The sequence below is a fragment of the Bacillus rossius genome, chromosome 2 (assembly GCF_032445375.1).
Source record: "Bacillus rossius redtenbacheri isolate Brsri chromosome 2, Brsri_v3, whole genome shotgun sequence".
Taxonomy (NCBI): domain Eukaryota; kingdom Metazoa; phylum Arthropoda; class Insecta; order Phasmatodea; family Bacillidae; genus Bacillus; species Bacillus rossius.
This window is the reverse complement of record NC_086331.1, coordinates 85056968-85082382: the sequence shown is the minus strand read 5'-3', so window position 1 is coordinate 85082382 and position 25415 is coordinate 85056968. Positions and strand designations below refer to the sequence as shown.

The 25415-nt window shown below is 39.4% G+C and overlaps 1 protein-coding gene across 2 annotated transcripts in view; it reads left to right on the top strand.

The window, feature by feature from the left end:
* The window catches only part of LOC134529424 (adenosylhomocysteinase-like 1), a 133104-nt gene that overhangs the window by 44531 nt on the left and 63158 nt on the right, over window positions 1-25415 (top strand). For both annotated transcript variants that reach the window (XR_010074575.1, XM_063363489.1), the window contains exons 6-8: window positions 3302-3373; window positions 16737-16767; window positions 22193-22360. Coding sequence is in view for 1 of the 2 variants with exons in the window: in XM_063363489.1 (XP_063219559.1) it covers window positions 3302-3373; window positions 16737-16767; window positions 22193-22360 (271 nt within the window). In the remaining variant the exon portion in view is untranslated. The remainder of the gene's footprint in view (window positions 1-3301; window positions 3374-16736; window positions 16768-22192; window positions 22361-25415) is intronic.

The window sequence follows — 25415 nt, the reverse complement described above, 5'->3', positions numbered from 1 at the left end:
GTTTACATTCTGCCATTGAATATGAGCATTTATATGTGTAGCACACTCAACATTAATATCATAGCTGTTATAGAATTTAATTAGGTCTTTTAGAATAACAATTGGTAAATTTAAAACGTATTTATAATTTTTTTATCTGGGGTTATATCGGCTAATTCTGCAACCATAATCAAACACAAGATATCAGATTCAAAAACAGTTTAAATCCTTTTATAAATTTTAGATTTCTAAATCGCCAAGGGACTTTCTTGACCTTTAATTAATAATTTTGTATATAGTTTTTTTTAATTACCTTTAAATTTCTGAAAATGGTAGGTTTAGCGTAACCCCAAACAATACTTGATATAAAATCTTAGTTCAGTTTAAAGTTTTATTTCAGTTTTCATATTGGAAGAACATGAACTTTTGAATAATTCAAAACCATACAAGTTTGAAAAACGTAGATGATCCTCTTTTATTGTAGTTGTTTAGCTTCTACATACGAAAATTCTTGATAATTTAATATCACAAATTTAATCAATTTTATTAGTAGATGTAATCTGAAAACAAAAAAAACTTTAGAACAGGGTGTCTACCGACCATTAAAACCAGGAAAATGGTGGGAATTTTATGTGACCGGGAAAAAGCAATGAATTTCTAGATAAAATCAGGAATGTTTTGTATTGTTGGAAATGCTTTCCTATTTAAGACTGTCAAGACTAAACCTTCTAATTTTGTTTGCCCTTCCATGTCACCTTGCCGACTCTGAACGTCTTTGTGAGTAAATGCATATTGCTGGAATCAGAATGGCGCGCACGTGTATGCTCATTTTAGTGACAGTTGGTGGTGCAAAATGCTTGTGCGGCATTCCATATCAAATCAACCAATAAAATAATTATTTTAAACCTTGAGGTTTTCAAAGTGTATAATATTTGGTGATGGTGTTTTATTCATCAGTATGACCAAAAATACAAAGTCAATTTTTTTTTCACATTTTTATTTTTTATCTATAATTTTTTTTTAAATCAAAAAAAAAATTATAGTTTGTTGAAACATTTTGAAATATTTAAAAGCATGTTAATCCAAAACGTTTGTCCGAGAAGCTCAAATTTGTTCCATTCTCTTTAGAATTACAATTTGACTTATAACTTAAGTGTTCACATCACTTTATATTTTTTTTCCAAAAAACTCTAGTTTTTATAAAAAAAAATTGAAATTTTTAATTTTGATGAAAACAACAATATTTTATACCAAACCTCTTTACTAAGGGGTGAATTTACCTTTAGTCGATTAATATAGCAATGAAAATGAACATAACATGTTTAAACCTTTCCAAAATTACACATTTATTTAGGATTAATTACTACGTATTACAATTATTTATTAAGTTGAATTATTTTAAAGGGGAAGTCGTCACTGCTCAACTGACTGTGTGCGCTGAAAGGGGTCGCCCATGACACTGCTCCTACCTCATAATTAGCTGAATACAATTACCCTGGGAAAAAATAGATACAGTACAAAAAAACCATACTTATACCAGCGACCCAACACTCTCGGGCGCCGGGGCGGCGATGAGACTCGATGGTAGCAGGTAGAAGACCAAGGACGGAAGCATGGTTCCGCTTATTTTAAAACTTCTAGGAGAATGCACTGTCTGCAGTGTCTTGTGGTTTAATGGTATGCTACCCAGGATTGAGAACTGTCTTTGGCTGCTCTTGCGAAACAGTCTTTGCAATTATTATTGGAACAGATTCCCTGCAGGTGGTTTGCACCTTGGCTACTGATTGTGGTATAAGCCCCTCATAACATGGTGGTTATTTTAAATGTTCACTGTATCATTGTGAAAGTATGGTGACTAAAGATTTAATAAACTGAACTGGGCAGGATGCAGCCACCAATGATCAAGGCTTTTATTTTCCAGAATAGACTTCGATTGAATATATGTGTAGAAATGTTTGCATGTGTGGCTTAAAGAAATGTAAATTAAGAGTGGCCTATAGCTTTAGTGAGCTGCTGGCATGAAGTTCATTTCAACGTCCATATAAGTGGCTTGTTACGATAAAACAAGAATGTTTACTGTCGTTATATTAAATTATTTAACTATAAACAATTTTTCAAACAAAACTTTATCATAGATGGTTATTTAGAACATCTTGTTTTGGCCAAAAATTTAAAAAGCACCGAGTGACACATAACATTTAACAAACTGTGTGCGCAAAGTGAAAATTTTCAGAAGCTTTTTATTAAAAAGTGAAAATGATATTTAACACGATGGGAATTCATTTTTGGTGATAGTTCTCTTTGGAATACCATAAAAGTGTAAGTAAATAGTTAGAAAACAAAATCTTAAACAATAAGTGGTGTGCAACCCATCGTAAAGAATAAAATGAGTTTTAAATGGGCAGAATGTGTATATGAAACCTTTAAATCTGAGAAAATATGTATTGTTTGTAAATCAAACTATGTATATATGACGTTTAAAAATTATTTATTTGTATGTTTAATAAGTGTAGGTAAATTTCCTTGTTTATAATTTTTTTTTCACTTAAATATATATAAATGTGTGTGTGTGTGTGTGTGTGTGTGTGTGTGTGTGTGTGGAGGGGGGTGGGCGCCACACAAGCTCTCTTACATTGCTTGCTACTTTTGTTAATTAAGGCCCAGAACAAATTTTTTTTGTGGTAAATTATTATAATTTGCCTTAATCATTTAACTTTTAAACAGAATGATGAATATGTTGAACCCTTTTTATTAGCTGAATATGTTTAAAGTAATTCTTTATGTATGTGGTATACATTGACAAAAATATCAAAGATTTAAATAAAATTAAATGGATTCCCACCGCCATCAATGTGCTTGCAGCGATCATGTGACTTAGTGTATTTTTCATAAGTTTGTCACATGTAGTTTAGTTTTAAAGAAATACATTAGTTTAGTTTAATTTTAAATAAATAAATTTAAACATTGTTAATGTAGCACAAAGGGATAATAATTAGCGATTTGTTCCTACATTACAAATGAATGCAGTCAGAATAATTACAATGTAACTAAGGAGACAAAAACACTTATTATGTTGATTAGTTTGATGTAATACTCCTAAGAATTGAAATAATCCTAAGAATTAATAACCTGCTTGTGTTTGGAGTTAAACAAAGACTAAGAAATTAAATTTTGTTATCCTACCCCTGATTGCATAATGAAGTTTAAAGTGTGATAGTATTTGTGTATATTAATGTTTATTATTTATCATGTATGTACTGTTCCTTCATGTTTTATTGTTCAGGCTACGAATATTATTTTGATGTTATCTTTTTGTTTTCAGGTTTTGATAGAAACACTTTTTGCATTAGGAGCTCAAGTCAGATGGGCAGCATGTAACATATATTCAACCCAGGTATGCCTGCATATATAATTAATTTTGTTTGCTCTTTGCAATCAAAGAATTCAGCAAAGTGAACACACGTGTATATGTATATTGCTGTGCCACAAAAATGTGATTTTTATTTTTGACATGTTATGTTATTTCTTTTTATTTTTGATAAGAGTTCAGGGATTCTTATTAATTTTTTTTTTACCAAGGGAGTCGTTATTTAAGCTTTAGGCAATCAGTCTGCCCGTATCTAGTGAGGTCGGACAAGGATCTCCGTCCCATGCTGTGCCAGCAGCGGGTCATTTTTCCTGCCTGGATGCACATACTGTCTCCAGTGCCCCATCCAGAGACCGTGCTTGTAGTCACGGCCGGTTAGACACCCACATTGCATTAGGACGTTGCCTACGTGCCTGGGCAGCCGGTGCAGCCGGCATACCCCAGCATTTTTACTTTGCCCCCCTCCCCCCTTTTTCATTTTTTGCTGTTGATCTCAGAACTCGGGGCTAGGCAAAGTCCACCCCCTCCCCTCAGTTCCCCCTCATGTTGCAACACCCAGAGGTCCATGCCTAGACTTGTGGCGCCACCGTGGTGCGCCATCTGTTGGCCGCCGCACTAACTAAATTATGTCTTCCTTCCTGCTGGTACTCGAATTTGAGCTTGGGAGCACCAGCTCCGAAGACATCTTTCTTTAGGATCAAGCGGCCTCCCTTTCTTTTCAAGCCACCACATCAATGTCCCAGATCCTCCCAACTCACTAACCTGTTTTTTTAACTCGTTTTTTGCTTAATCCGGTTCTTTAGTAATTTTTCCCCTTATCGCTTTCTTTTATTATCACTGCATTACATTCTGTTTCGTAGTGGGGTTCAATCTACAGCTCATGGCTTTGGGTCCAGATTTTCACATCTTTCTGGACGCCCCATCCCCAATGCGTGATCTCCCCTTTGGTTGTCATCGCTTTCGCCTTCCTTCTTGTCCCCCAGCGAAGATGCCCTTGCTAGCTAGCCATTGATCATCCTCGCTAGCTGGGAAAGCAGGGAGATAAGTCTCTACAAAATTAATGTTCCTTAATATTTTGCATTATATCTATGGCTCAAATTATTGCATCACCAGAATATATAATTTCTGAATATTAAAGCAAGAAGGAGAACTTTTATTAGAGTGAAAAGATCTGAATTAATTGTGTTCATTTTTAAAAATATTTTTAATTAAAATATGTTGCTCTATGTCATCAGGTAATGAGTAATGAGCAAATACTTAGATATTAAGTAAATTCAGTTACACTGGCTGGTCCTTAGAGTATTTTTATATTATAGTTTAAACTATACTGGATTTTACCAAATGACTCATTTTTGTATGTAGATCTTGTCTATGATATTTCTTTTAGTTGAGCCAAAAATAACCAAAAGTTTGTGTTTCCTTGTCAGTTTCTCCACCTTGTTCAAATTCATAATAATTAACCAGACATCCGTTCTTGTTATTTCCTTTATTTAGTAAACAGTTCAACAAGCTTAATTTTCCAAACCAATCCACCATTATAGACACCTAGCAATGTGATGTAGCTAAATTTTGGTTGTGTTCCTCCACTTTACACTTTAGTATTGTTAACTTAATGGTTTCGCCACTACATCTTTCAATATTTAATATCTGTAGAAGGAATATTTTAAGTGATAAAGTGAGGTAGCACAAAATTGTAGCATTTAGTGTGGTTCTATTTAGTTATTATGGTTCATTGGAAATCTTATTTAGAATGTAGGAAATGAAATCATCTTAATTTAAAATTTTTCCATACAATAATATAATTAATTTAATTTGTAAACTGCATGCCCGCTTTTTTAGTAACTGTCCTATGTTTATATTTTACGCAATTATAGAAACCACTTACCACTGTGAGAGTTGAAGTTTTGTATACACTTTAGGGGAACTAGTGTTCACATTTTCTTCCTAAGCGAATGTCAGTCATTCCTTTCTAATCTGCACTTGTTTATTGTTTAAGCTTTAGCTTCCATATTCAAGTGGACATGTTATCTCTGCCGTTACTACGGCTACCTTTTAAATCATGAGTAGTTGAATTTAGTTACATAAGAGTTTTATCTTTTCTTTGGGCTTGGGGCTTGAGGAAGGGGTAGCCTCGATCAACATCAATTGCCCTCCCCCTTCCTGAAGGAGCCAGATGTGATTTTGTTACGCCCTCGTTCCTGCCGCTCTCAGTTGCCTTGTCCTGTTGCTGGTTCTCCCCTTGTATCCTGCAACTTCGGGGCCGGGTCGCCGCCTGGTGTGGCCGTAAGTTATAGCGTGGCAAGGGGTTGGGTGCCTCGTCCTCTGCCGCCCCCCGCGGGGCTTCTGTGTTGTCTGTGGTGGGTTCCGGAGGTTCTTCAAGGGTCACGCGAAAAGTGGCGTTTTTCAGTGACTGGTAAAGGGGCCACCTAGGTTCATCCTCGTCTGGTGTCTCTGGGCGTGACGGCACGTCCTCCAGTTCCCAGATTACGGGGACGAGTTGGAGCTCCGCCTTTGCCCCTTCCGTCCCTGCGTCCTGCGGAAAACCTCAGAAGGGCATCGTATCGTCTGCCTGTTCTGCATCCAGTTGTGTCTGCTGGAATGCGTCCGCTGTCACCCGGATAGGCGATGCAATCTCCGCTTCCGGAAACCACTGGAACTCTAGGTCAGCGTCTTTCCTGGGGGTTGACGTAGCTGTGCCCTCCCTGGCCGTCAGGTTCCTGCTACTTGGAGTCGCGAGTTCATGTCTATCATCCGACAGATGGTAGTCCCTTTCTTCAGCCGCCAGCCTAACTGCGTCCCAGTGATATTTCGCCATCTTTCTCGTTGCTAGCTGGATCACCACGGTGGTAGTGCCTTACACTTTGATGATTGGGACTGGGCCAACCCACTTCGGTGACACCCCAGCGCAGAATGTTACGTTGTCACGCGGACAGAGGGTGGAGCCGGGCGTTAACCAGCTGGCCGGGTGTGGGACTCTGGTTGTGGTCGGCGTGGTGTTCTCTTTGTGGCTTACTTAGTTACACCGTGCGGCGTCGCAGGTGTTTTCATCCAGGCCCCTGACTCGCTCCTTGGGACTGGCTTCGCTCGTGCTCCGGGTCCCGGTTCTCGACGTGGTATTGCCTGGGCAAAGGGTTATTCCGCCCCTGTAACAGCATGGCCAGTGCTTCGCCAATGACAGTGTTTACTCAGCGATGTAAACAGTACAGGATGTTTGGAAGGTGGCGGTCCCACTGGGTGTGATGGTCCTTCAATCTTAGTCTGAGTTGTACCATGAACTCCTGGTTCCGCCTCTCGATGGGATTTGCCCTCGGGTGGTACACTGGGGTTGTGTGCGGTAACACTTGCTACTTCGTGCAGAGTTCTGCCCATCTACACCCTGAGAACTGGGTGGCATTATCCGTTAAGAGTTTCCGCGGATAACCCCACCGAGAACAGAACTCGGCCTCCAAGACCCGCGCAATCGTCCCTGCCCGACAGTTCGAGAAGGGGTACGCTTCTATCCATCTTGTGAAACAGTCACTTACTACCAGCAAGAATCTGTTTCCCTGGGATGAGCGCGGGTACGGTCCCATCTGGTCGAGCGCGATCGTGTGGAACAGTTCGGCTGGTAGGTGCGGCACCTGCTGCCCCTTTCCGTCCGGGCGCCATGGTTTGCACCGCTGGTAGTGTCAGCGATTCTGCACGGCGTTCAGTACGAACCTGTCCATGCCTGGCCAGTAAAACAACTCCCTAATGACCCACGTGATTTCGTCCATGCCGGGATTGCTGGCGAGTTTGTTCACATGTAGCAACTGGAAAATCTGCTTGCCTGTCTATGTGGACGCATGTCCGCCGCCATGTTTGTTGACTCCCGGCGGGGCAGACTTGTAAGTGACCGTCAACCACTCGGTAGCCTTCGCATTGTGCTACCGCACACTTCTGTATTGATTATTTCATGTGTCTGTCGACCCGCTGCGTGTTTCGCACGAACTTGTCCAGATCGTCCAGTTCGGTGCCGGTGGCAGGGTGGGGGGTGTCTCCTCGTTGATGTTGTATAGTATCACGGGCAGGCCCCCGTCTCGAAGTGTACATGTTCCGGCTTCTGCTGGCGGAGGGCTAGCAGCTCATCCCAGTCAGCGTCGTCCCGGGCTACTACTGTCATGTCGGAGTTTTAAGACAGTTCATCTGCAAGCTCATTGTTTTTACTGGGAACATGTTCGATGGCATAGTCGAGTGCCTGCAGTAACATGGCCCAGCACGTCAGTTTGGACCGGTGGCCCTGCATGAATGCCAAACACTTCAGGCACTGGCTGTCCATCATCAATACAAAGTGCTGCCCCTTCAGATGTGGCTGGTATCTCTTTAGCGCCCAGACTACACCTAAAAATTTGTGTTCATTGATGCTGCAGCATCGCTCAACATCGTCGAATTTGGCACTGGCATAATTAATTATCCTTGGCTTGCCCCCGTCACCGATTTGCAACAGGATGGCGCAGATCCCCTCCTGGCTTGCGTCTGTCTGTTCAATTAGTGGTCGGTTCGGGCCGAGTCAGGGTAGTAGGTGGCATTGCCAGAAGCGGCTTTTCAGTTCCAGGAAAGCGTCCTTTGCGATCCCCGTCCACTTGAACGGCTTCTTCGGGGATAGCACCTCCATCATAAGCGCGACAACAGTGGAAAACTCCGGAATAAATGTGTGGAGCCAATTAGCCATCCTGAGAAAACATTGCGGTTGCTTCCGCGTTCAGGATGGGGTTTTGTCCAGAATTTTGTCGAGCTGTTTTTTTGTCGACCAGTTCCTCTCCACTTTCACCACCAGCCCCAGGAAATCCAACTCAGTGGTGCCAATTTGACACTTTTTGCTGTTGCAAGTTAGTTCGTGCGTTGTCAGTCGCTCTAGCACCAATGCCAAATGGTGGGCGTGATCCTCCCGTGTTTTGACAATATTATAAAATCGTCTGAGTAGGCCGCTGTGAAATCCCCTGAGTAGTCCCCAACACCCATGTCATCATATTCTGGAATGCGGTCGGTGCGTCTTGCAGGCTGAATGGCATTGCACAAAATTTAAACCGGCACTCGTCAGGTATGGAGAAAGCAGTTTTGGGTCTGTTCTCTTGGCAGATGGGTACTTGCCAATAACCTGGCGTAAGGTTGTGAGATGTAAAGATTTTTGCGTTTCCAAGACTGGCGACGGTGTTGGTAATGTTCAACAGAGGGGGAGGGGCGTTCACAGTTAGTTTGTTTATGGGCTTGAAGTTAACACAGAAGCGTAAACTACCGTCTTTCTTCTCTGTGAGAGCAATTTGAAAGTTATAGTGACTTTCTGAGTGTTCTGTGATCCCATCATGTAGCATGTCTCAGACTTGCAGCAGAATTGTTTGTCTTCCCGCATGTCCGTAACTGCCTGGAAGCATGAATATGGGCTCGTGGGGGTAGTTTGGTATTGCGTGTTCTGCTACTGTCATGCGTTTAAAGGGATTGGCTGAGGTAAACACACACACGACCCTGCTGGTTGAGCAAACTCTGCATCGCGGCATGATGTTCAAGGGGAACACCATGACGGAGTTTGTCGAGACTGACCTTATTTTGTGGTGACGGTGTCAGCTGCCCGATGCCGTTGAGCGTCCGCCTGACCTGGGTTTTGACATGAAGGCACCCCGTCCGCCCCTGGATGTGAGCCTCTTACTTGTTCAGCCACGGCAGCCCGAGGATGACATCATCCCTCAGCCCCTTGACCACCAGGGCAGTCGTGGCGGAGTCCTGGTCGCGGACTTGCAGTGTCACGACGCCGGCGTCGCCTATAGTGACCAGCTGGAGCCGGCCCTCCTGAGGCACACATTGGTCTCCCTCGACTACTCTAGCCGTGACACAATTATTACTTGCTGCTGTGTCTATCAGGGCATTAAAAGCGCGTCCATTTATCACCATTGGCACCCGGATGAGGCCCCCCTCGGCGGCGTTCACGTGGCCCAAGAGGGGCCCAGTCAGCGTCGGCAAGCTGGTGTGGTCCGGATTCAGCGTGGGGGTGGGTTGGTGGTCCACTGCGCCGCCCCCTGCGGCCCGTTTCCCGCCGGCTTGTCACGGGCTCCTCCAGGCCGGAACTGGTTCCGTATCGGGCAGTCTTTGTGTTAGTGGTACACCGGCCCGTGCGTGCACGTTTGGCACCTGGGTGGGGGTCCCTCTCTGATGGCTTGGTCACGCCAGGCCGGCGTTGTCCTGCTCTCTTCCTGGGAGAGGTTGGCCACATCCGGTGCTGGTGTTAGGCGGTGCGTACGGTGCCAGCGCCCCTGCTGTGGTTGGTGTCTTGTTCTCGGAGCGGTGTTTCGTCGCTGGTTTCGTCCAGGGAGCCTTGGCTGCTTTCAAATCCTGCTTTACTGCACGTGCGTACCGGATGAACTCTTCCGCGGGCTTGGCGCAGGTATGGGCACAGCTCAGACCGCATTGCTTCGAACACGTGCTTCAGGATCTCGCCGGGTCGGGTCTAAGCACCAGTGTAGGCGCACTTTGCGGATCACAAACGCTCTGACACCGTAGGCCCCTGCTCCGAGCAATACAACTCACAGCACACTTTCATTTCAGTGCAGGTGTCAGCGAAGCATTTTCCAAACCTCTGGACGAACTTGATCCATGGCATGTTGAATTTGCAGACAATCGCCCACCAGGTTTTGGCGTCTCCTTTCAGGTCGCGCCCCACATGCGCCACCCACGAGGTGTGGTTTGTGATTGTGTTTCCGTACACGTGCGCTGTGTTGCTGCGGGTTTGGGTTTGCACCTCGCGAAAATTTGCATGTGAACCATCCGTTTCCGTACGAGCCCGCTTCCGTTCCATCCGCACATTGGTTGTGTTTAAACTCGCAGCAGTTCTGGCACCAGACGCCGCCCTCACGTGCATGTATGCCACATCCCTTGACTCTGCACTTAAAAAATTCCGGTGTGAATGGGTGTCTCTTGCATTCCCCCTCCCTTGCCTGCGGATCCCGTGGCCCTAAGCATACATACGTTTCAGACTACATGGCCCCCGTCACCTCGCCAACGTGCCTCGCGTGCCCACATTTAATACAGTACAAGTCATTCACATTAACCAGGTTTTCTACTTTGATTGAAGCCATGCTGGTGAATGTTAGCGCACACGGTCCGAAAAGTATTCCGCTCGTCACACGATACTATAGCACTTCCCCTCTCCACTGGTTATACTGTCCGTACCATTTATTCGTACCATTTATTGTGATCCACGCGCACTCCGTGGTCACGTGGTCTGGCGGAATTCCTGTTACTGGTCGGCCGCTTCGTTTCGTTTCGGCACAAAACCACACAATTCACGCGCTCCGGATTCCCGTGTAGCTTTGCTTTGTGCCTCGCCACATGCTCTAACGTGCCATTTGCTGTCTCACTGGGGTTGAAAAGAGTGACGCGGTGTGTGTGTCTACTAGATATGGGTGCCACTACGTGGTTTAAGGGCACATGGACCGGGCTATCACCTCTCAAGAGTCATGAGGTAGCCCATATGGGACAAGTCTCAAACCCCCAAACTACTCGAATCTGGCCTAACCACCCGCTCTCAGCGGCGGGCACGCTTCGTAACTAACGAGAATTAACCAGAGTGGGCTCTAGGCATCCCCACAAACGCGTTCCCTTTACCGTTATTTGCAGAATAATGTGTAAGAGGACACGTAACCGAACAAACCCTTTACAACTCATGACATAAAAATTATTAATGTATCCCTAAGATAACCTTAGTAAAAACAATGCTCAATAACTATTAAGTTTGAATGTGAATGGCCCGCGCCAGGGCTGGTTCTGGCAACGGCCACATGGGACACTGCTTCGACCTTATTACTACCTGTAACATAAACTAACTATAAAAGGATATATAAAAAAAAAAAGATGACCTTGATTTATATAATTTACAACGCCATGGGTACGCAGCACAGGCTCTATTCCATCTTTTGCTGGGCGGCCACGCATACGCACACACACTCGTTGGCGGGCGGTTTGAAACAGGGAGATGGTGGGAGGAGAAGAGAGCTGGGCGAGACGTGAGGCACATCGGGCTTAGGGAGAGCATAGCCCCAATCGACATCAATACTAACAGTTGGTCATGTTTAAATAAAAGCGCTATTAGTGTAACAAAAACCATTGATGATGTACAAAAACAAAACACACTAATATGCCACCAGAATGCTGTTTGAGCAGTCACCTGCTCACAGGCACACCCAAACAGTGCTTGTAAAATTTCAGACTACCAGCTAGCTCAGATTGATTGGACTGTTATATAATATAAATGAAAACACAATAATTTACTAGGCGTTGAAAAAATGTTTAAGTTTAAAAATTAAATGTTGCTGTTGATGATTTATGACTGAATTAATATCTCTCGAAACATTTACTGATTTTTACTGTTTTATTTTTCCTTGTTCAAAACTCACACAGCACAATGGTGGCCATCTCCTGATCATGAAACTTTATGTATGTACAATAAAAAGAACTCTTAGCACAAAAATATTCTCAAACAAAACAGTTCATTGCTTGGAAGCTATAGTTACTTACAGTTTGAAGTTAAAATCCTGCCGTCGCTTGAACTTAAGGTACAAATGACTGAGGGACCATTATACTCTTGACACGGTCACCAAATCACACAATTGGGCCAACACTAACACCTAGGTTTGAAATATTCTAATTGAAAGATGTCCTAAATAATAATTTCAGAGATCATGGCCCGCACCACAGCAATGAAATTCTTCTTGACATAAAAAGGTTAATTTTGGCGAGATGCCACCTGAAACGGCTAGCATCCACAAGACAATGGCTACAGATGAATCCATCTCTTTCCCCATTGGAATGAGTTGGAGTCGTAGCCCAATTACAGAATACCTTATGATCATACACAATAACAAAACACTTTTTCAGGAGTGTTCCAATATTCAGAGTGTGTGTCAAAAACGTTTAACATCTGCATCTCAGGTTCCAAAAATAGGAATAAACTCTTCTAATAGTAATTATAATCTCAAGGTTTTACACTATGCCAAACGGTCGAACAACTGTGCAGCAACACACCAGTATATTTTCTACGAGAACTTTTTACCAGGTGCCTGGAGGAGCATTGTAATTTACCTCTGTGATTTCTAATCCTGCTGAGCGGGAATTGTTATATCAAAATGTAAGAGTCCTTAGAACAAAATCTATCAAGTTCTTTGAAAATATTGTCAATTCCCATCATTATATTATTTGCCTTAATGAAACCTGGTTCATTGAATTTAGCATAAATTTGCAATACTTTACTAGTCAATATATAATTTCTATAAACAATATAAATGCACTACTTACTTTGAAAGAACGAGGTGGTGGTGTACTAACAGCTGTCAATAAATTCACAGTTTTGTCTTTTCAGCCTATACACACTCTTTATTATCCTGGTATTGAAACTGTTTGGTTAAAAATTAATATGTCTCTAAATAAAAATTTTTATTCTCTGCAATATTTATTTACCTCCTCAAACATCTTCTAATATCTTTCTTTCCTACTTTGAGGCGTTAGAAGAAAAACTCGCCTCTCAGCAAGATGATATAGTAATTCTCAGTGACTAATGTTCCTGGTGTCGACTTGACCGACCATCAAGCCATCAACAATTTACAATCGCACATCAAAATCAAAGTACAACATTTGATAAATCTTATTTCTAGTCTTGGTTTATCAGAGTACAATAAAACTTTATTTTATAGAAATCTTTTAGACCTCTGTTTTATCTATATTTCTCAGTACCTTATAACCAAGGCCGATGCAGTACTTGTCAAAGAAGACAGTTATCAACCTGCCTTAAATATCATGTTAACTTTCAGTAGTCTCCCTCAATTTATCAATTCTTCTGTTGTTTTTAAGTCCTATAAAAATGGTGATTATCTTGGCCTTTATAATGATATTAGAAATCACGATTGGTCTAATTTTTACAAATCTCATGATGTCAATTACCCTGTTGATGAATGAAATAATTGTGTTTGTAATAATATTCATGCTTTCATCCCTAATATCAATAAAAAAGTTTCTAGTTACCCTTCTTGGTTTTCAAAAGATCTAATTCAAGCTTTAAACTCAAAAAATAATTTTTGTAAACTTTTCAGAAGAAACACAAATATATACTACTACTATAATTTTTCATATTTCTGGAAACAGGTAAAATCTCTTGTCAAACAAGATAAAATCTATTGGACTAGAACAATTAACAATAGTATAAAAAAGTCCCAGAAAGTTCTGGCACTATGTAAACACAATGAAAAATGGTTATCATGAATCGCTCTCTTTAGAGGTGCATGGAAGTGTATCTACTGATCCGGTCATTCTTTCAAATGTATTTACCAAGTACTTTTCTAGTGTCTATGTGTCCCCAACCAACACTTACCATGTTTCATCTAATCAATTATATTATACCATTTCAGTTCCCATTATCTCTAAAAGCCTAGTGCTTTGGGGCATCAGGGCTTTAAAACCTTCCATGTCTACAGGTCCTGATGGGATTTCCCAGTTTTATATTAAAAGGTTGTTCTTACTTACTAGTACCTCTTTTAATATTAATCTAGAAACACAAGCTTTTCCATATAAATGGAAATTTGCCAAGGTCATTGCCATACATAAAAGTATTGCCAAATTAAAAGTATCTAACTATCTGCCAATATCTGTTATAAATGGTTTTTCAACAATTTTTTAAGTTTTTCTTTTTTCGAAATTATTAATTTCCCATTAAAAATAGATTATCTAATAGTCAACACAGATTCAGATCTGGAATGTCCACAACTACCAACTTAATTACTTTTTTTAATCCCATCTATAATGAAATCATAAACAGGGGCCAGATCGATGCCTATTACTTGAATCTTGCCAAAGCATTTGGTACTGTTAATCTTTCAATATTACTTAGTAAATTTTTCAATTTTGTTTTTTATTATAAATGTGTTAATTGATTTTCTAGCCACCTTGATAATATAAGTTTTTATGTGTCTTTTAACAACTGTAATTCTACACACTTTAGAGCTAATTATGGTGTCTCTCAGGGTGGTACATTATCACCCTTATTCTTTAACTTATGTTTTGATGATATAACTTAGGCTCTGATGCACTCTATTGGTGTATTGTTTGCAGACAACCTTAAAATTTGTCGAAAAATTACCACTCCTCTTGATTGCTTATTATGTCAATCCGACATAAATGTAACTTATCTTTGGTGTAAATCAAAACTAGATAGTCTTATTTATGATAAAACTAAAATAATATCCTTCACTAGAAAATATTGTCGTATTAAATATGATTGTAATATGGAAACTACATCATTTCTAGTAACTCCTAAACTAAAAGACCAGATTCTAATTTATTTTTTCATCAGCATGTAGATTACTTAACCTCAAGTTCACATAGAACACTATCTCTAATAAAATACGTTACTCTTTATGCATAAAATTTTGATGCTATTTTTATCTATTTTCACAGCACTTATCAGATCTAAACTTGATTATTGTTCAATAATATGGAACAACAATAATTCATCAGATAACAACCAATTATTAGAAAATATTGAAAATAAGCTAACCATACTTTTCATTCTAAAAAAATTTCCTCCGCCTAAATTAACTTCTCTGTGAACCGCATGACTATCTGGGCTCACTATTTATAAAATACTGTTATAGTTTCAAAATTAACTATAAATATGTCCTTGATAACACTAGTACATATAAGGGTTCCCCAATTTCACAGCCATCTAAAATCTACTTTATGTAGAATTAATAAAATTAATGATATTTTTAGACTATTCAAGAACTACAATTAATTTGATCAATATTGATAAACTTGTGAACAAACTAATTATAAATTCATTCCAATTTCTTTACCCTGTTTTCAACAACCCATATAAAAATGATCAATAAATAACTTTTTCATTTAATAAATTTTCTTTGTTATTCTATTATATTTCAATAATAATTTCATACTCTGTTGTTATATTGTACCCTCTTATATACTTTAAAATGTATAACTATCTTTCTATCATTGTTATTTATAAATTTTCTTGTATGATCAATTTGTTATTTTATTGTTTGTTGTGTATGTCCTCTGTTTTGTTCTTCTCTCTTGTTTGATTTTTTTCATTTTGTGTTATTGTTTTTCTTACTTATTTTTGTTTTTGTATTCTCATTTTCACCCTTGCAATCTCTTTACGGAGTTTTGGTATGAATGTCAAAATTGTAATAATAAAAAAATATATAAAAATTAATAATGGACCATGGTCCTTTGTAACTCTGTTCACAGGACTCATCACATTATTTATTTTCCCACACACAAATATACCTGTTTCTATCTTAACACTGTGTAACTGACAAAACAATTGCGTCAGCTCATTGGTTTAGAACATTCTAGAACCATCCTTGTATGCGGGCATTAGTTAATTTTAAAAATACAGCAAATATCTAGAAAAATATGTGAATGCACCTAAAAACTTTAATAAGCAAACAAAAATAAATAAATGAATAAAAATAAATGGTTTTATCCAATTAAATTTAGAAAACTATCACAAATAATTAAAAACATGAACTAATGTAAAGTATAATCATAAAAACACATTGAAACAGAAAACCTGCCCAAGATGATTAGAAAACATATTTCTTGGTATAAAAGGTTAAACAAGTTGGAAAGATAATAGTCTTGAGTTGCTACATGCTCAATGCATTGACCCATTGACATGGGCATCTGGCTTTAGGAAGAGCATGGACAATTTCAAACTTACCAACATGATAAACATGTCCATAAATGAGTTCATATCTTCTGGGGCTATACATAGTTCACAACATATATGAAGCAAGGTAAATGCACACGTAACAATGTTGACACTTTAAAATAATACACTATTGCTTCCATCAATTTTTACAAATATCATCACTTATAAAGAAACTTAGTTAATGGAACTTTTTGCCAATAAAGATTGCATTTGTGAAATTTTAGGAGATTAGCAAAAGCCTTTTATTTTCTTTCTTGAAATTAAAGCTTATGTAATGTGCTGGACACACATTCTAGTGTTAGCACTACACATTTTTTTTTGTTTTTGTTTTTATGGACAATATATTATATTTAATTTATATTCTCTTTTGTGTAAGTCTGATGTAATTTCTTTCTCTCTGTATTTAGTCACTAATATCTTCAAATGCATTATTTGGAAAATTTTATTCTATGAAATTCATTTGAATTTCAAAACTTTGAATAATGTTCTAGTTTCCTCAACAATTTATCAAGGTTACTTTTTTAGCATATGACAATGACGAAAATATGCTAGGTAGTATTTCGTCTTTGTTTTTGCTCATTCTTATGCGCGACATTCTTGTGTTTGTAGTATCTGGAGTAAATTGTTAAAAAAGAATAATTTAATTCTTTCTTCTTTCAGAATGAAGTTGCAGCAGCTTTAGCTGAAGCAGGTATGTGGCAGTTACAACTATATATGATACAGTACAGTTGAACTAGTTTAATTCAAACTTGAAGGGACTGAGAAACATTTTTTAAAATTACCCAAAAATTGTAATAAAAAAAAGTTTCTGTCAAGTGTGGCCATTTTTCAAAACCATTTATATTTGCTCCTACCAAAAAATATTTTATCTTTTGAATTAGCTTACTTACAATTCAGATTTAATTCTTTGTGATACTCCTTTTGGAGTGCCACATTTTGTTTGGTTGTGTTTCGCTTTTGCGTAGGGATTCTGCCTTATACGGGAGTCATTTAGTGTCCTCTGTGAGCATCCTGGGCACACAAGTGGTGTTGGAGCATTTTTGGATCATGCGAGGTGTGGCTATTAAATAACTGGACTGATGCTGCTCCCAGAAAACTGCGAGCATGCCGCCACATGTTTGACATGACTGTATCTGATGGTCCTTCCCCCACCCTGAGCTCGCTAGACAAGCCAGCAGGTCGCTCAGTTTGACTGTAGCAGTTGATTGGATTAGTCTATACACTAGTGACGCGTTGGAAAAATGCCAAGTGGTCAGACAGAGCAACGGGTTAACCTCAAGTTTCTTGTTAAACTAGGGAAAACTGCCACAGAAGCATATGTTGAAAGAAGTCTACAGGAATGAATGTTTATTCCGCACACAAGTTTTTAAGTGGTTTAAACGATATAAAGAAGGGCGTGAAACAACTGAAGATGATTGGTATCCAGGACAGCCCTCAATGTCAAAAACGGACGAAAACATTGAACAAATTGGTAAATTAATCCGCGCTGATTGTCGTCTGAGCATCCAAGGGCTTGCTGAAATGACAGGAATCGACAAAGAAAGTGGTCGACAGATTTTTCATGAATCATTTAACATGCAGAAGGTTTGCGCAAAAATGCTGCCGAAGCTCTTCACACCAGAGCAAAAGGAATCAAGACAGAACATTTGTACTGACATTCTAAACATCATCGCCACTAATCCAGATTTGTTAGACTAGGTGATTACTTGTGATGAATCGTGGTTTTTTACTTACGATCCCGAAACAAAGAGACAATCCATGCATTGGAAGAGCCCAAGCTCTCCAAGGCAAAAAAGGGCCGGGATGAGCAAATCCAAATTCTAATCAATGATGATTGTCTTTTTCAACATTCATGATATTGTCTACGTTCACTGGGTACCCAAGGGTCAGACGGTCAATCAACTTTCTACATCCAGGTTCTGATGGCCCTACGTGAGCATGTGAGAAGACGAAGACCTGATTTGTGGAAGACCAAGTCCTGGATCCTTCACAAAGACCATGCACCAGCCCATTCTGCCTTGTCTGTGAAATCGTTCCTAGCAAAATACGGCATCACAGTGTTGATGAAACATCCACCGTACTCGCCCGACCTTGCCCCCTGTGACTTGTTTCTATTTCTCAAGGTCAAGTCGGTGCTGAATGGGGCAAGATTTGAAAGTGTGGAAGCGGTTAAAGCAAAAGCGACGGAGGTTCTCAACCATCTGACAGAAGAGGACTTCCAGCACTGCTTTCAACAATGGAAACTTCGTATGGAGCGGTGTAGGGATCGCCAAGGGGAGTATATTGAAGGCGATAAAACTTATGCTGTAATTGGTGACAAATAAAAAGTGTTATGACTTCAGTCCAGTTATTTAATAGCCAGACCTCATACGCTGTGCCACAAGCTAGGCGTGTATGTAGTTTAGCAGTGTTGTTAAATGGAGCGGCAACATACACTGCCATTTCCTGGGCGTTGTTATTGGGAGCACGACCTACCCTCATGTGTCGTCAGGCTTGATCAGTGGGCTTCACCGAAGCTCGGCTAACCTAGCAGGGATTTTCGGATTGTGATAGTGGTAGTTGTGTCCAAGTGAAAGAGACGACTGTTGTGATTTGGGAGTTTTGTTCTTGTCTTGTCTGTCGCTCGAAAGGAGATGCAAATGAATTGTGAGCAGAACAAGCAATGTGGTTCTCAAGGGAATATTGTCTGATATTGCAATATAGTAGCAAGTGGCTTTTTGAGTCAAGTTCTCAACGAAGGTGTGTGCGATTGCTCAGCTGTGTGCTATGGTGCAGTGAACATCAGCCAGGTGAAGTGCATCACATCATTCTGTAACGAATTATAGTTGTGTGCTGTAAATTTCTATGGGTTAATGTCGCTATGCCACCATGAGGGAATATTTCGTCGAGCCTCTATTGTCTGCTCCATCCAATAGGAATGCCACTCCTATCTTCTGCGACTACAACACCTTTTGGGGCTGTCGTGGTTGTCAGCCATACCTGTTGGAATGGGGCTAGAAGAGTTCTGTTGGTTGCAGCTGCATATTAAATTGCTAGTGGGAAGTTGCAATTTAATATTGGTCATCATTTTTGCTGAAACTGTAAGTTTTTCTCCCTTGATGCCCAGTGCGACTCTCATTACAGGCAACATGCTACATATAAAGTGTAGAAATTAAATTGAGATAGTGGTTACAAAAGCTGTAAGTGGTTCCACTTTTAGCTGTGTGTCTACCAGGAGACATTACAAGATCGTTAGTTTAAATTTTTTATGATTAGCCAGAAAAATGAATAACTCTGTTAAGGCTAGCAAAATAACTTGGTGATGTAAGATGTGTTCAACAACTGTCAGTCCCTGTTTTTAATAAACCTCAGCTCATAATTTATGTTGAGATTAGTAATTTTTGGTGGATATTCTAGTCTATAAGTTTTGTCTTGGATAAACTTTTAATAGTGTTGTTTGCTTTCAAACTATTTAATTACAAGAGGTGATAGGTTTTGTGCATATTACTAACTGTATGATTATAGTCAGGTTAGTAAGTGTTGTATCTGTGCAGTACTGCTTAGGGCAGTAGATTTTAGATTTAAGAGTGTACTCATAGAGATGTTTATTTTGGAGATTATACTATGAGATACCTGAGAGAGGTTCAGACTGTCACTTGCAAAGCATTCACATTTTGTAGATGCTCTTTTTGCCTACCAACCAAATGTTGAGAGAAGTTATTCCTGCCCTTTATGAAAGGAGTTTTAACTTATCTGTTTGTTACTTGATCAATTGCTTGCTATTGTACCCTTTTGCTTATAGATTTAACCCATGAGACAGTCTTGTTTGCTGTACCTGAATGCAATAAACTTACCTTTGCTTAATTCTAGTCTTCCTTCGTTACTATCTTTGCCTTTTCCCCTTTTAAGGTTTGTCATTGTGGAGTAGTTAGGGTGAATGAAAGGGCAGTGACATCTTTTTTTTAAGTTAGAAATTTGTCTGGAGTACACTTAAAAAACATTTCCATTGCGTCCAGATTATAAAAAGCCTGGGAATGGAACGTAAACTTGATGTGACAGACGTCAGGAAAAACAAAACTAGGCGGACAGTTGCACCGCTGCATAATTGATGGCTAGGCTAGGAAAGAAGTCAAGGAACATTACAGGCCCGGGAATAGATATTTTAAATATCTAACTTCTTTCTGTCCAACTCCCATCTGCTTTCTGTTAACCAGTCAAATGACCACATTCGGTTCACAACTGTGTAACATAGTGATACGAAATTGTCTCGTAATTGGTTCAACAAATGTTTACAAATGTAAACAGAGTGATTGTCTAATGGTTACAGGTGTTACGTTCTTTAATATCTGACCCTTAAGTCCAGGGGTTGCTAAAAATTTTTAGACCCATGGCTCTCCTTATCTACATGTTATTTCTGGCAGTGCCTTCAATACAAACCAAAACAAAGTTCATCCCGAAAACTGTTAAAAAATATTTTATAGCACAAACCTTTAAACTGAATTTTATCTTATATATAAAATTCTCGTGTCACAGTTTTCGTTGCCATACTCCTCCGAAACGGCTTGACCGATTTTGATGAAATTTTTTGTGCTTATCCGGTATCTATGAGAATCGGCCAACATCTATTTTTCATCCCCCTAAATGTTAGGGGTAGTCCACCCCTAAATTTTTTTTTTTATTTCCAGTTTTTGGTAGGAAATCACCATGGCAACGGCTGTTGCTTTGTTGATGCTTCATTCGTCTCTATGGCAACGGCTATTTCATTGTTAGTGCAGTCCTCATCACCGTTGAAATTTTGCAAGTGGTAGTGGGAGGGGGAGGTGTGGTGGTAGTGGGAGGGGGAGGTGTGGTTGTAGTGGGGGGTGGAGGGGGAGGTGTGGTGGTAGTGGGGGGTGGAGGGGGAGGTGTGGTGGTAGTGGGAAGGGGAGGTGTGGCGGGAGTGGGAGGGGGAGGTGTGGCGGTAGTGGGCAGGGGTAGGGGGAGGGTGGGAGAGGGACCGCTGACGCCGAGCAGATTTTTTCGCGAAATATGCCTGCCCCTAATGTTCCTTATGTTACGCAGGATGACATTTTCCGAAAATTAGATCTAATGGGTGGTTAAAACCAGGCAACAGTGGGTACTTTGTCTGCATGAGAACAGTATTTTGCATTGTTCATGCCTTCTGCGTCTCCATGGCAACGGGCATCGCGCGGCAGTGGCGTACCCACAACGAGGGGCATGTATTATGAGCGGCGCAAGAGTGATCTGCCTGTAGACTGCCGTAGCGAAGTACGGGTACATCAGTTGTACGTTGCGTGCACGAGTCGGGTAACCATCGGTGCTATTCATTTTCTCTCCGGTACATTATACAGCATTGTAATAAATTTTCACTGAATTTTTTTTTTATTTACCATTACTATAAATGGGAGATGTGGCTTAATTTTTTTCCATTAGTACCTATAGCCGTGCGAAGCCGGGTCGGGCAGCTAGTTATTTTATAAAATTTGTAATTGAAATTAAAATTGGGCAATTTTATGAATTAGCTATTTTATAAGTAATTAATTTAAGGTTGTAGAAAATATCTGACTACTATCAAGACAGTGTAACCTTAAAATCTCTTGCGTTGCTAGTTAAATTATTCACAGAGGTTAGTGAATCGAGGGAATGACTGTGTGATATAAAAACCCCACAGCACCCTTAGCGTTGCTTGGCGGTGCCCTTGAGCATGGCGGCACACACTTTGGGAACCCCTGCCTTAGGGTAGTATAATTTCACAGAAAATATTTCTTATTTTGAATTTACCATGTACATGATTTAGCTAAGTTGCATCAGATAAGATATTTGCACAGGTGCACACAACTATAGTCTTAACACATGATCTAATTGGCTAGATGTCTTGTGTTTTCATCTAGATGAGGTTTAATTTCCATGTTGTTTAAGGGTTTCTGTGAACTTGTGTGTTTATTAGATTTACTAAAGTGGTTTTTTTGTAACTTTAAGTTCCACATACAATGTGTATGTTGCAAAGTTATCATAATGAAGTAATTTTCCATTAACATTTTACATACAATCTCTTGTCTTGCTAGTTAATGTGTCTAGGTTAACAAGATTACAATTTTTTAGTTTGTTTGGTAAAGAACCTGTTTTTTTTTTTCCAGGCTATCCAGTTTTTGCCTGGCGTGGAGAAACTGAAGAAGATTTTTGGTGGTGTATTGATAAATGTGTAAATGCAGAAAATTGGCAGCCAAATTTGATTTTAGATGATGGTGGTGATGCTACTCATCTTATGTTGAAGAAATATCCAGCTATGTTTAAATTGATCAAAGGTATAGAAATTGTGTAGGGTTTAATTTTACACAGGACATTTTTGATGAATGATTAAATTTATTTCTTTATTCTTTTGTTTATTGATTGATTGATTCATTGAATCATTCATTTATATAAGGTCCTATTTCCAACCAAATAGTTGTTAAAAACTTTATCTGAACAAAATACAGTAAAACATATTCTAAGACATTCCCACACATTATAATTTCCTATCTAATATGGTAAAATGTTTGTCACGCCATTTTCTCCTTAAGATGTACGTTATTTCCCCATTTAATAAATTACCCAAAAACCTTGTTTTCCATATTAAACAATTTTTTTAAAGTAAAATCTATTTTTCATTAGGAAATAATTGTTTACTTATTTAATTAACAGACATGTGGCCCCAGAAAATCTACGGCATGTTTTTATATCTTTTAATTCTTGGTGCTCTATTTATTTTGTTTTTGTAGTTTTATTATAATTCGTAATATCTCTAATGCTCTAATAGGCAGGTAATAGTAATTTAATATGTACGCGGCAGCTCTTTAAATACGTAGATATTTATTTTACTGTGTATTCTAATGGGTGGTCCGTCAGTTATGATAGTATAAAAATTGAGAGTGAGCAGTAATGGAACTACTGAGTGGGAGTTTCAAAAACTTGTCGTTAGTGCAGTGCTAATTGGTGTTGACAATCAAACAGTGTGATGTGTGCCGATAGATGACAGTAATGCGGGCAAAAGAAGGAGAAACCTGGCTGATGATGCAGGCATGTAAGTGGCACGGCTCGTGCTACAGTCTAACCCGGGCGGTGTAACGAGGGACAATGCGAGCGGAACTTTGGCCGCCTCTCGGCCTGAGTTTCGCGAAGAATTAAATAAAGGTTTATGGCTGTTTGGAGTGCAGCCATGGAGAGTGGCTGTGTGATTTCTGCAATTAATGTCATGACGGAAGTGCACACTGAGTGTCTGCCGCCTACAATATCTGAAAAGTAATTTTATATTGCTTGTGCCAACTTTAGCCCGGACCCTGGAGAACATCAGAGACACAAGTGGGACTTCGAAAAAGGAACAGTTTTAAAATTCATGAGACTGTTAACGAATTATGTAGAATATTACATCACCAAGTGTAGTTAAAATTGTGGTGCAATTTTGAAGTAAATGCATTAGTCTAGACTTGCTGGCAGTAACTTCCCCCATTAGACTGGACAAATTTTTTAATACCAAGTGACTATGACTTTAGCATGCATAAAAAAATAGTTTGCTCACCGAAGAGATACGAATGGATAATTTTGCGTTATTAATCACCCCTCACCCGTATACATCAAAATATGCCATGTTTTGGACCAAAGTCTCTCTGACACGAAACTGACACATTTCAAAATAAATATAAATTTATGTTATTGCTGAAGTCTTCTGAAGAAAAAAAAGCATGTTAGCGCAATGTGCTGTGCAGTTATATCTTTTAATGAGCACAAAGTCCATTTGACTCTGATTTTATTGATTTTATAGGAATTTTTTTTTTTTGTACTTTATACCATGCCAGAGAGGTCAAGAAGGTTAAGTGCCCAGTGACAAGCTTTATAACATGCATGAGCGGGCAAGACATGGAATGATATGAAGAGGGGAGAGAAATGCAGGGGAGAAAGGATAGCAGCCAGCTGTGTGCCATGCTTGGATAAAAGAGGCTAACTTTTTCTGTCCTGCAGTGATTTTTCTTTTGCCTAAGGAAAAGATCATTGCTTCAGCTGTCAAGATAAACATCACCTGCGGCAGTTAGCACTAGAGGGGTGGCAGGCATGCATCCAGACTGTAGCTGTGTATATATCGACTTGAAAAATGTGTTGTAACATGTCAGGATAACAGAGTCTTTCCTTACGTTTATAGCTGCATGTTTTCCACCAGATTTCGCCACGTTATGAATGAAACTAACCACTGGGTAGGCACAACGTAGTGCACTGTTTTCAGACATTTATATAGCCTTGCATGTTTGCAGACATTTCTAATATATTTTTAACTGTCTTCTCTTTAAAATTAAGTAAGCCGATGACACGGTTGTTTTGTCTGAGCAACCACGTTAAATCAGTCTTTTTTCTGTATTAGTTTTCTTTTAAATTATGTCGCCGAATGTAGTGGGGGGAAAATAACATCCGCATGAATAAGCCTTAAACAATCCTGAAAATTTCAGGAATTATTTTTGTCAGACAGAAAAACTTAGTGATCCTTAAGTTTTTCCAGAATTTCAGGGTCCTGCACAGCCCTACTTTATACTCATTTTACATAATTAAAAGTCCATATAGTATTTTAAAAAATCACAGGTCGTCAACAATTGTTCATAAAATCAAGCCTTAAGTGCAACAAAATCAGAGTCCAAAAGATTCAGTGGGTCATCCACAATCATTCTCCAAGTGAATTGGTGTAGAAAAAGTGTAATAAATATGTATCAGTAAACAGTAATTAAAACCAAGAGGAATACAAAATTGTGCAGATCCAAGTCATACTAACAAAAGCAAACTGAGAGGGTAGCATGTCCAAGAGCTAGCAATATCGCAATGATTGGTTGCTGGGCGGCCGGATGGTGGGAAGATATGCTTCGTGCTATGGAACTGTTATCTTTGGTAGGAGGGAGAAAAGGATCAGCAAGTCCTTGCCAAGAGAAACGCAGCACAACGAGGTTCAAACAATTTTTCAGCCAATTTCAGGTTTTTTTTTATATTAATTTTTCACAGTTCCTTGAATAGGGTTCGTAACAGGTAGGTGATTATAATAAATTGGGTGTTTATAGTGTTAACACTAGGCCTTTGCGAATATTCAAATTTCTGAACACAAATAATAAACTAAAAAATTTTTGTTTGCTTCCAAATATTTTACATAGCATACATCATGAGTTTGTCTTATACCAAGGTTCACTGTCGAGATTGTCATTTGTGCTATATAATACCCTTTTCAATGTTTTAATGGACCTTCGTAAGTTTTTTTTTCACTACTGTTTCGCTAAACAGCAATGGAAAAGTCGCATGAACGACCCATAACTCTACATATTTTTCATATCAAACTTTAAAACTATATATTAT